At 36.4% G+C, this 12,492-nt stretch overlaps 1 protein-coding gene across 3 annotated transcripts in view; it reads left to right on the forward strand.

The window, feature by feature from the left end:
- CCDC171 (coiled-coil domain containing 171) overlaps positions 1–12,492 on the forward strand; it is a 143,935-nt gene that overhangs the window by 84,193 nt on the left and 47,250 nt on the right. For all 3 annotated transcript variants that reach the window (XM_027634420.1, XM_027634421.1, XM_027634422.1), the window contains 2 exons: positions 7,657–7,802; positions 10,578–10,632. In XM_027634420.1, the coding sequence (XP_027490221.1) occupies positions 7,657–7,802; positions 10,578–10,632 (201 nt within the window). The remainder of the gene's footprint in view (positions 1–7,656; positions 7,803–10,577; positions 10,633–12,492) is intronic.

Genomic DNA, 12,492 nt, shown 5'->3' on the forward strand with positions numbered 1-12,492 from the left:
AAACAAGTCAACCAGCCAACTGCAGGTAAATTAGCAAAATCTCACCACTTTCCTTTGAAGAAGCAGGATGGCTAGACGTGGTCCAGCACACTCCCCTCACGCGTGGGAGATAACAGCAGTCGCTGTAGGCCTCAGCTCCAGATAAGCCAGACAGAGACAGGGACCCACCGTTCTCGAACCTCGCCGGAAAGGAAGGGAGCAAGGTCCCTCCTGCTGGCTTTATTTATACCTCAAGTTACGTAAAGGAATAGCATGGAATACTTCTGTGTTCACCTTCCTAGTTCCTTCCTGGTTTCAAGCTGGTCTCCAGGAAGGCCTAGAGTGAAAACATCACAAGGTCTTTAATGGTGGCCTCCTGGCCTGCAGAGCATGGACAAGATATGCGCGCCTCAGGCAGTGGTTCTACAATTTTATAGTATTGTCCATCCAATCCCAGAACTATCCACCCCCCCAGTTCCTCCCCAGCATCCCTCTTTGGAATTTGAGTTGGGAGTCTTAAGATCCCTTTTGGCATCATCTTCCTCTTCTTCACAGCATGTATTGTCCTTTGGAGCCTCTCCAAGGTTCTGGGCTTGAAGGTTGCTTTGACTACCATGGTATCTAGTTGTTCAGGCCTATCTTAAACAGAGGTTTTTTCTACAAATCAACCTTGAAAAGAAGTCTAAACGTGCCTGAAGAATTTAGAGAATTTGACATGAAATGGGGAAAAAGGGTTTAGTGAATGTAACCTACTGTTCTGAAGTGTTCTAAACTATGACAGACTATACAGCTACATTAAAATTTACATTTACTACACAATTACTTCTAAAATCTACAAAAAGCAAAAAATCTAAAAAGATCAAAGGCATCCTTCTAATGTAATTTGCTTAGCTTAGAAGCTGATAAAAATTTCTAAATTATCATGTGCATAAGTTTTATCATGTACTTCAACATTTTCCAAAATGTAGTTTAAAAGTAGATCTTATTTATTATCTCTGTTTAGATTACTGTATGTTTGAAGGGCCCAGTGCATCTTGGTATTCAGAAGGGTGTCTCTCAACAGTCCATGAGGGTCTAACCTATGTGTGGGTGGTTTATATTTTCTGATTACTTCCCATAAAAACTTTTAAAGTTTTGTTTAGTTGTACTTTGAAGCTGAGTGAACACAGGATGTCTCTTCTGGAAGAGGTGTTATTATGTGGAATTATTGAGGAAGAACTACTGTGGTTAAATTAGTAAGCTGGTTTAATTCACAATAACTTTAAAACATACACAGCTCGATGACTTCATAAAGCGCTTTCGGTCATACTTTGCTAAACATCTTGAGCTAATACAGTTGAAAAATATATTCCTTTCTTGTTGATCAGAATAGATTTTCTCTTGAGAAGTGTTTGATGGTAGCAAAGAGATATTAAACCTAGCTATAAGTCTTTGAGGCACTGTAATCCATCCTCAACCACTGCAGGTAAAATGCTCGTGGTACCTAAACTTACTTGGATGTCTGAGAGCTGTGTTTCAGTCAATAAATGAACGGTTGTCTAGACATACATAGGTAATGCCATTTTCTTTCACAATGTGCGTGCCTCAAATTTCAAGTGCCTTTTGTAAGTAAAATCTCTTGCAAAATGAAAATGTGTGCATTTTCTCCATCCCATCCATTGAGTCATTCCGAAATAAATTTTTATTGAAACGTTTCTTAATACTTGGACTCTGGATCTTGTACAGTAGCTGCATATCACAACTGCTTTTAAAGCTACCTGTACTGTCATTTAAGTCATAATTGTCCTTGGTTGATTGCTTGACATTTTTCTGATACTGATTTGGCTAAACCATAATTTGTGCTCCCGTATTATGGGGGTTTCTTATATGAAACAGTCATGAATGATTGTATTTGACATTTTATTAGAAATGTGAAAATATGTCTGCAAGTATCCCTTCATTCACCAGTATTTTGTTGGTTATTTATTAAAATGATTGTGCTAGTTGGTATTTGTTTTGCTTAATAGTCCCCTCAGTGCTGTGTGACCTCCTAACACAAGACACTTTCAAAGACATGAAGAGCCGTTTTGCACCTTGTTAGATAGACTGTAACTGTAAGCTATTTTTAACTGCTTCCATGCCTCACATACTTCAGAGAAGAGTCATCGGTATGTACTTTCTCTCAATACCAGCATACGAAAAGATTGCTACTGTCAGGATGGGGATCCAGTTGCAAAAAGGTTAAAAAAATCACTGTTTTTTTCTGCAAAGCAGATACAGCTCATTCAAGTGTCCTTTTGAGCACTCATATTTCTTTTCCTTGAGAAGTTTAAAGGGCATATGAAAGCATTTGTTTTTGAAGGGATATCATGGGTGGTCAGCCTCAGGTTAGCTGTGCTTGCATGAGCAGATCGGCCACATGGAGTTCATTTTAAGACACTACTGCAGCCGCTGTGAAACACACCGAGAGTCCGGTTGATATTGCAGTTTAGGTTCAATTTGAGAAGTGTAAATCCATCTTTATCCTGACACAGGGCTAAGTGTATGCCTTGGATATGGGGGGTTTTTTAAAGTATTGATGAGAAATCTCAGTTATGAATTTTTTTTTTTTTTACAATGGAACTTTTCCCCTGAGACTTTTAATTCCCTCCTAATAGAAGAAGCTTTGTTTTTTTGTTCTTGTCAAGTAAGAATTCTTTTCAGAAAACATTCTGTGGAAATTTAGCTGTATAATTTGAGCTATTGTACTTGATTTGCATTGCAGTCATGGTTAACATTAAATATTAATGTAGCTTGTTGTACCTTTCGAATTTGAACCACTTGAAGATGCAAACTTCTCTAGGTTACTTGTAGACTGTCTTTTGAGGGGCGCACTCAGAGACCATCCTGAAGATTATATTTGCCAACAAGGATAATGGGAAGTCTGTTTAATCTGAATGCAGACTAGACTCTCTATACCTTTTTTTCATTGTGAAATTTTATTAGCTGTGTGTGTAGGACAGCTTTCAGAATGTATTTTTTAAAAAGTAATATTTTGCCTCTAAATAGAAAATATACCTACTTCATCTGGAAGAGATAATCTCTAATTTCAAAATTAGTTCATAATACACATACTACAGTGTATTTACATATCTTATACTTCTGTATTGTGTCTATGTAATTTAAATCTAATTTACTGAGAAGTTTAGTCTAGCTTTAGGTGATCTTGGAAAATGCGCTCTCAGTATAAATGTGTCACACATGCTTTGCATGAATTTAAACTGTATGGCTGTCATCATTCATCTGGAGTGCTTGTCCATCTGTTATCTTTCAAATAGAGTGCCTTTTTATGTGTAAAGAAAAACAATGTTAAGCTTTGATTTATTTTTGTAACTGGTTTTGAATAAAAAGATTCCTCACTGGAAAACCTAAACTTGTTAAAGGGAACTTGTGGAAGGACCAAACAAACAGACATCCAGTGAGATTTTTCTTCAGGGCTATCAGTTGCTTAATGTTTCTTTCCAACAACTGTTTTTTCATGCTTAATTTTTGGAGGGAAAAAAGCCTAAATCTAACATGTCTCTAAAGGAAACTCCTTCTAAGGGTTCTGATGAAAGCTGAACTGATCTATGAGATTTTGGTAGATGATAAAGGAAGGAGTACAGTGATGTCTGAATTAGCACCTGAATGCATAAACATCTGAATTAAGCAGATAACTGGCATTTTATAGAATGCTAATAAATTGGAGTTTGGCTTCTGAGTTGGTTCAGAATCACTTATGCTTGAAAGTGAAAGCTCAGCATCTTCACAGAACTATGTGCAGACGTAGTAGGTTTTTAAAACCTTCATTCTTCTTATCATATTTAGCCTCAACTTTCTAACAGTTGTAATTGTCCACAGAAAACATTTCAAGATAAATGCATTATCAGGTTTTGAAATTTTCTTATTTTTGTAAATACTAAGACCTGGGGGGCAAAATAAGGGCTATATTGTGGATTAAGTGAAATATCTCAAGGCTGTGCTTTTCTGATAACTGAACCTGAAGTGACCTTTCTCAGACACAATTACAGAGCTGTATGTTTTTCCTTTAATTTCATCAGGGGTTTAATTAGTATACAAATAAAACTTCCCTTATCTTCCTTTCTACCTAATTGGCTTGTCTTTGCTTATATATGAAGAATGTGAAAATGGGCTGTAATTAGGGTGACCGTGTTAACCTTTTTTCCTCAAATGTACTGTTGCCTAAAGGCCTCAAGGCCTAAAACCAGTGCTTTGGATTATTGCTTTGCAATCACTATGGCTCTCCCATAGGTTTTCTCATGAGCAGAAGGGCTTTGGGTGCTGCAGGTTCCCACTGCTTAACGGGATCTTCATTCTTCTCCCCACTAAATGTTTATTGATTATCTCACTGCTCCACACTCAGCCTCCAACAACTTAATATCAGGTGACAGTCAGGAGAGTTCTCCAAGTAATTAGAGTGGAGCATTGAGGGAACAATTAGGAGCAGAGTTATTAAACTTGATTTATCCTATTCTCTCCTGAACACTTTCTTGGATATCAGAACATCACACTTTCACAATCTACCCTGGCTGAGAAATTAGTGGCTAACCTGCTGCTTATCATTGTTGCCTTGCTGCCTTGAGGCACACCCTCTTGGTTTCAGTCACTCAGCTGGAAATATTAGAGTCCATAAAGTTTATCAAGGGTTTTAATTAGATCAATCTGAAGAAGGGGAAAAAAGAGGCTTACCAGCTATTATTTTATAATACTCCACACTGTATTTGAGCATTTCCAAGGCTTGACTTTAACAAACCATAGCAGCAAGAAGCTTCAAGTAGTTACTGAAACCGCTTTTGGAGTGCTAAAATCAGTTTCCATTTTGCTTAGATATTGAAGTATTGCTGATAGTCCTAATCCTTTGGAGATTTCTGTAAATAATGGTGTTCTTTTTGAATATAATAAAGCTGCTGTTCAGTGAGATACTTAATTTAACCATTTCTATATTGCTTCATCACCAGTTAGTGTGGGTTGCTGGTCGTGCCCCTTAACAGAGTTAGGCTTCATGCTTTCATCCCTGCTATTGCCTCATTAATAGGCCCATGCTTGCAATGGGTAACCTAGATTAGTTAGCAGCTCTCAGAAGATTTTGACACCTAGTGGATCTCTTCACCATTAGTGGTCAGTGATTGTGGTGTTCCCTGGTGCTCTAGTGGTTAGGATGCAGCACTCTCACCGCTGCGGCCCGGGTTCGATTCCCGGTCAGGGAAACTCCCCCAGGCAGATGGAACTCGTCAGCCCTGTAAGGCCATCCATCTAAGAGAATGTCACTCTGAATGAGTGTCCTGAGGACCTCACTGCCACCGTCCAAGCTCGCTCGGCCCTGGCAGATGAACTTTAGGATTAAAGGGTGGGCTCAGCTCAGCGCACACTGTGTCTCACCTAAAAAATCCACTGCACAGGCTCGAAGGGTAAAGACCTTTCCCAAATCTTCGTTTGCGAAGACTGGACATGATAGATGAGTGGTCAGTGATGAAAGCTTTACGTGGGAGCAGACAGCTCTTCAACCCCTGTGAAGCATAACTAGCTTGAAATAAATATGCATAATGTTCCTTTTTTCCTGTGTCTCTCCACTCTTAGACCACTAGGATCTTGGAGCCAAAATCTGTTCCAGCAGCCTCTACATCAAAAATTTCTTGCATCAAAATATTAGCAGGATTATTTATTCTAAATCATCAAAGCTCAGCCTTGTCATCTTAAAAACAGGTTTTTCGATCAGGTGGAAAAGTAGGTTGAACAAAGTGTTGGCACCAGAGACCTTCTTCACTGTTCAATAATTTCTGTTTGTCAAAAGCTTGGAATGTGGGCAGAGGGTAGACTTGACTTGGTTTTCACAACTTTATCCTCAGTGCTAACTTAAGCAAGCAAACAGTTAACACAAAACACAATAAATGGAACAATATAATGTTATTTATTTTTAAATTAAAGATGGCTCCCATTATCCATGCTAATCAACATCTTGTTCCTCGGAAAAAACTTTTCTGAAAATCTGATAATTCACTAATTCAGCTGTTCAGACATGGCTTTAGTAGCTGCCAGTGGCATTAGGGTAGAATTTCTGAAAGCAACACTACTAGTTTTGGGTATCTTTGTGGAGTGGATGAATGATATCTGTGTATTTATCTTTTTTTTTAGGTGAAAAATATCAAGTGTTCATTGAAAATAATGACCTAAGAGTCAGAATAGAGTAATTCAACCCGGGGTCATTAGAGCAAGAAAAATATTAGCATTTCTGGGGTTAGAGTTTCTTAGATAAACTTCTGATTGCCTTTTTTTTTTTCATTACAGCTGTGATTAATTTCAGCCTAGATTTTGTAAATTGCTGAACAGACAGTTTAGGTAGCAGTGCTGTACCTTCAAAATACAACGTTGAAATAACTGGATGCTTTTTTGACTTTAGAAATGTGTGAAGAAAACTTACACCAATCAGCAGATTTCAGATTATTTTGCGGTCTCATGCTGTACTTCATTACTGTGTAGATATTTTCTCTAGCATGTTGTTTTTTGAAGTAGCTTTGACTCTTAGATAGGTCTCTAATTTTTTCAGATTAGTTGAGTTCTCAGCGTCCTCCAAATTTTTACCAGCCTTTTGTGTATACGGTTCTTGATATATATCCACAGCATAGTACATCTTCTGCATGTTCCACAGTCCAGGGCAAATACTCCTGAGTACAAATTATGCAGAGCGATCTCAGAACTTGAGCAGAAAACATATCCATAAATTTTGAAAACAAGGTGCAAGAGCTCAGTCTTGCAATTATACAGCCTTCTCTATTCTTCTACATTCGTTTAGAATATGTCAGGAAATACACCTTTTGTAAAAGCATGTTTATAACCACCTGTTATAATTTCTCTCTAAAAAGGCAATTAACAGCTTTAAGTAAAATGTAACATTTAGCAAATTATGAAATCAAATTATTAATACTCCAGTCTGTAAATATATTGATTTATCCCAGCAGAAAGGAGTAGTAACTAGACAGGTTCTTTATTAATTAGTCCTGTGTGCTATTTTTCATTTATTGGATTAATCTGAATTGATTAAAGCATGTTGTGTTAATTCTAAGTCAGAGAGAAATGTTAAAAAATATACATACTATTTTGTATATTGGAAAGCTAATGTTGAAGTAGCGAAAGCACCATTAAATAGTGATCTATTCTTAGCAGGAATTGTGCCAAATTTTACTTGATGCACTAACAGAGAATATTAGATACTTTTTTTAATCCTGAAATTTCTGAATAGTGTAGAATATTTAAAAAAATGCTTCTTTGTTTATTCCCTTTCTTCGTGAATTCTTTTCTGTAATGTTTATTTTAAATAAGTATTGAGAATATTTTGTGCTCTTTAATGGTGTACTCTTGATTATTTCTATTGTGTTTAGATCTGATCTTTGTAAATATAGTACCTGTAGCACAGTATATGTCCCTGCTTGATCAAAAAATCACTTTATTTTATGAACATATTTGTAGATAGGCCATGTACTACAAACTGGGGAGTCGCTGGGTCAGTAATGTTTTACCTAGAGAATTCAGAAGATTTTAGTATGCAATGGTCCAAATCTACTTCACAGTCAGTCTGTTTTCCACTTTGTTTAATAGCCTATGGCATAAGCTGAAGTTAATTATTTGGGCTGACAAGTAACTCTGTTTTCTGTCTGCTTGCAGAGGCTCTCGGAGGCAACAATGGAGCTGAGAAGAAGAGATCGATTTCTGCGTCAGCAAAATAGACTTCTTACCCAGCTGGAGCAGGACAAGTGTCGGCTGAGCAAGAGCATCCGTGATGCAGAGAGTGCCCTCTGCACGGCAGCGAAGTGAGCACTGGGACCTTGGGGAGATCACTTAAAACAGACAAGTGATCAATTCTTACTTTCATGCACAGGGTTTTAGCCTTGGCTAATGTATTGCTAGAAAACAAAAGTACATCTATCTGTCTTTGAAATTCAGGGATAGTCTTTGAAAAAGAAAACTGTTAGTTCAAGGTACTAGATTTAGTTCAAGGTACTAGATATTATGTTTTCTGTAGTTATCCCATAATAGTGCTCCAGATTCTTGGTCCTGAAATACCATAAGCATTTTGTTTGCTGATTATCTTAATGACTTGACAACATGCCTTTGGCAGATCCTTAATATTCTGTTTATTTAAGAAACGATTGTTTGTTCTCTCTATTTTCATGTCATTTTTTAAATAGATACAATTTATTTATAATAAATACAGAAACATCAGCTAGATGACTGGTCTTAGCTGCCAAAGGGGCCGAAACCTGTTTTGGACCTAGTCTTGTCTGTAGAACAGGATAGATATTTGTGCTGAATTCAGAGAGTTTTGGATTTAGACATAAACCCCATACTTCTTTATACCATAACTTGAAGAATGGAAGGAAATGTTCAGGGACCAATCTTGAAAAGATTGATAGTCAAAAGGTGTTCTTTGACTTGAATGAGGTTGTTACTAACCCCTTACAGTTATATAGTCAGATAAAATTATAAATCCTTTCAGACTTTGTTACCTATTACTTTTATTGTAGTATGCACTTTGAATATTGTTGGTCCATGGCTAAGATTTAAAAAAAGTCCAATTTAAAATTAAAATTTCTCATTATACCTGAGGTTCATTTGACCTCTGAGAATAATAGCTTAGAAGCTTTAAGGGTTTTACACAGCAGTGAAATAATGTAATTAATATAGTTATAAGTGAAATGTTTAGCAACCTAATTAAAATGACAAATATTATTTGATATGAGTGTATCAAAGCAGATATGACCTGAAGAAGGATTTGTTCTGAAATTTGTTCTGTACCCCTTTTCACCCTGCCCCAGTCTATTTTATGCCCTCTAGTAAGGATCATTCCCTGTGGTCATTCTTGTATTCAGAAAGGGTTATTTTAATGTGCAGTGGTTTTAAAGTTGACTTTGTTTCTGTATAAAGTGGTTGAATATTGATTAAGAAAGCTCCAATACCATTTATTGTTTTACAACTCTTAATAACAATTTTTTTTCCGCATTGGAACATAAGCAAAGTAGGCGAAAAAGAGTTTGCTTTTATTCGGAAAATAATATTTTAATACCTATTCCATAACCTGAGTGATTGTGAGCAACGCATGGGTGTCTTTCAACTTCTTTCCTAAAGTTTTGCAGAGCTTTAAGGACAGCAAGATGGCTAGCTCATTCTGAGAATGGCTATCTTGATTTTCTTGAAGTGGTGGCCAGCAGTTCTTTCCACTTTCTTCCAGAGTAGGAAGCAATATTAATAAATGTGTCTGATAACAGTGAACATGACAGAAATTTAGTAGTCTTTTGGTAATTTCTGTGTGTCGTAGTTTAACTCCAGCCAGAAGACAAGTACCCAGCCAGTCTAGTCCAAAGAAAAGCAGGATCCTAAGAAGAGAAAAGTCTATGTGACAGCTTTATTAGGAGTGTAAAAGCCAATCCTACTTTTCTGGCCACCTTTCTGTATTTGCTGTTAAGATATGAATCAAGAAATGAGAAAGCAGCAGTCGTTCCATGGAGAAAAATGCCATGGGTTTGGGTGGAAGAAAGGAGTCTAGGGGAAGACCTGATCCCTCTCTGCAGCTACCTGAACAGAGGTTGGAGTGAGGTGGGAGTCAGTCTCTTCTCCCAAGTAGCAAGTGATAGAACAAGAGGAAATGGCCTCAGGTTGTGCCAAGAAGTTTAGATTGGATATTAGGAAAAATTTCTTCCCTGAAAGGGTTCTCAACTACTGTAACAGGCTGCCAAGGAAAGTGGTGGAGTCCCCATCCCTGGAGGTATTTAAAAGACGTGTAGATGTGGCCCCAGGGGACATGGTTTAGTGGTGGACTTGGCAGTTCAGGGTTAATGGTTGGACTCAATGACCTTTAGAGTTTTTTCCAACCTAAATGATTCTGATTCTATGACTTCTGGTTTGGGTGCTTTAAAAGCTCAAACAAAATATTCACATAGCTGGCAAAATAAAAGGCAGTCCTGGAATGTTAAGGTATATCAGCTTTTCTGGCATGGATCCCTTTTGAATTCCTATGGTGTTTAGTGGTCATGCTGTCCTTTCTCTGTAGTCATATGGTATTATGCAACTTCAATTCTACTTCTGTCAATTGTCATTTGAGACCAAGGTTTTTTATGGCAAAATAACTGATGAAAACTGTCTTTCTTGCCTATTCTACAAAAAGGTGTAAGAGTATTGTTTCATTCTCCAAACTTCCCTTTTGTAAGGATAGGATCCTTGACTGAACTTCTTTTAGAAATATATGAGAATGTATTCTCTTCCTGCTAAAGCCTGACCTCCTTTCAACGTGCTCCTTATATCTAAAACTGCATATTTCTTCTCCACGAGCATGATAGTTGTTTGTTAATATGCCTATAATTACAACTGGTTTAATTGGTAATCCAGAACATTCACCATGCCAAATAGTGGTGGATTAACTATTTTTTAGGGTTTACATTGGAGATGTAAAAAGGAGAGATGAAAACAAACAGTTTGAGTTATCAACAATTACTTGAAAAGCTGTGATAGTTAAAAAATAGCAGAAAATTAATTTCTAAGTTAGTAGAGCTTCAGTTCTATAAGCTACTTTTTTTTTTTCCTTGTAATAGAGACAAAGAATTGATCATTAGTCATATGAAAGCTGCGGAAGCCACTCTTCATAAGGTAAGAATCTGAAGTGATCCCTCTGGTTTGTGTTTCCAAATGTATCAAAGTTTTACAACTGCTTATTCTCAAGGAAGGAGGAAAGTAGAAATTGTTGTAAAGCACCTTCCTTTCCTTAGAGTTTGTTTCAACCTTCCAACTTCTTTTATCTTAAAAAAATATTCAGATTTAGTGAAATAAAATGCATTTTTGCACTACAAAACCGTATTGTTTTTAATATAAAACTTATTACAAAATCCACTATCCTAACCTTAATCACTGAGAGCACAATTTCTGGTTACCAAGTGAAGACTATTGAATATCCAAGGCAATTGCTGTGGAGTTAAGTCTCTACTGTGTAAGGCAGCGGTCATTTGGTGCAGTCTCATACATGGTGGCTATAAAGCCTTTGTGCCTGCTGGTTTAATCTTTGATATATGATTAAAAAAATAAGGAAGATAAAAAAATAAGTGGTAACCTATAGTCAAAAACTTTAATGATAATTTTTAAAAACAGTTTTAAATTGAGTAATAATCTTAAGTGACTTCCCCGGTTTAGTATTTTTGAAAGTCCAACAAAGCTGTATATATTAATTATTTGGTAGAAATGACTGTTTTTAACTGTAGCTGTAAAGGTTAGGTTTTTTATAACTGTTTTTAGTCTAGAGCAACACAGAGCAGAATGTTTTTATTACCTTGGAGTGTTAATTTCCCTTATAACATCTTGAATTCTCAGCAACATGGCAATCTATTCCTTATTTTAGTTTCTGTGTTCACCAGAAGTGTTGCTAATTTAATTTTCAGATGCCTTTTTCGAGTTTCTCTTTGCTTTAATGTTCACGGAAAATGACAGAGCCTAAAACTGTGTTTTAGCTGCAGCAAACTGCTGGTAGAGACTGTCTTGCTTTGTACCCCCTCCTTTTTCGTAGTGGCTTCTTTCAAGCCTAAAATGTATGCCATGCAAAAAGTGCTGTGTTTTTGCAGTAACAAATGCAGTTCTTGGCATTGAGAATTTATTGTTCTGGATTGCAAAGTTACATTTTTATTTTGAAAGCTATGCTGTTATATGCATAAGGACTGAAGTGTTTTGGGGAAAGGTTATAGATAAGGTCACATGCTTAGTAGTGATTATCCTGATGCAGTAAATTGATCAAGAAACAGCCGTCTTTTTGTGAAAATTTTAGTTACCACATCTGCTTCTTAGTTTTTGATGTACACAGTTGTTAAGCCCAAATAGCATATTACTGAGCAGCAGAATAATTTATCCTTTCTGGTTTGTCAACCTAGAGAATGAGGAAAACATAAGAATTAGATATGACAGGATACTCCTTTCAGCAGGAACTAAAAAAATTGATTGTAAATAATTCATAATTTGACATACCATTTCTCCTAGAAGAACAAAGGGGAAAAGATATTGATCTTTGTTTGGGAAATATCTGAAATGTAAATCCTACATCATAATGGTAGCTAATTACCTAGCGTTAATGGACACGGCTTACGTGTAAACTATCAAGTTTACACTGTTGTTCTTAAAGGGTTTCTCATACAGTGAATAATCAGAGCATAATGAAGTGGATGGAATACTAGTAAAGGAAGCCCAAACTTCTCTTTTCTCCACTAGAAATTCTGGAACCTGCTATTATGTTCAAAAAAGAAATGAAAAGAAAATGGATAAAGTTCAGAATCATTTGGAGTTGAATGTGTATTACAGTTAGCTGCAGTTATACGTATGAGAGTTTGAAATTGAAGATTGTAGTATTTCTACATTGATATATTCATGAACAAATATCCAGAAAATTCCACTGCATCACTTGCAGAATCTGTATTATTAATGCATAATTCTAAATTTTTGCCTATAGACATCAAGGGGATTTTATAGACA

Source organism: Corapipo altera, unplaced genomic scaffold (assembly GCF_003945725.1).
Source record: "Corapipo altera isolate COAL_440 unplaced genomic scaffold, ASM394572v1 61411, whole genome shotgun sequence".
Lineage (NCBI taxonomy): Eukaryota > Metazoa > Chordata > Aves > Passeriformes > Pipridae > Corapipo > Corapipo altera.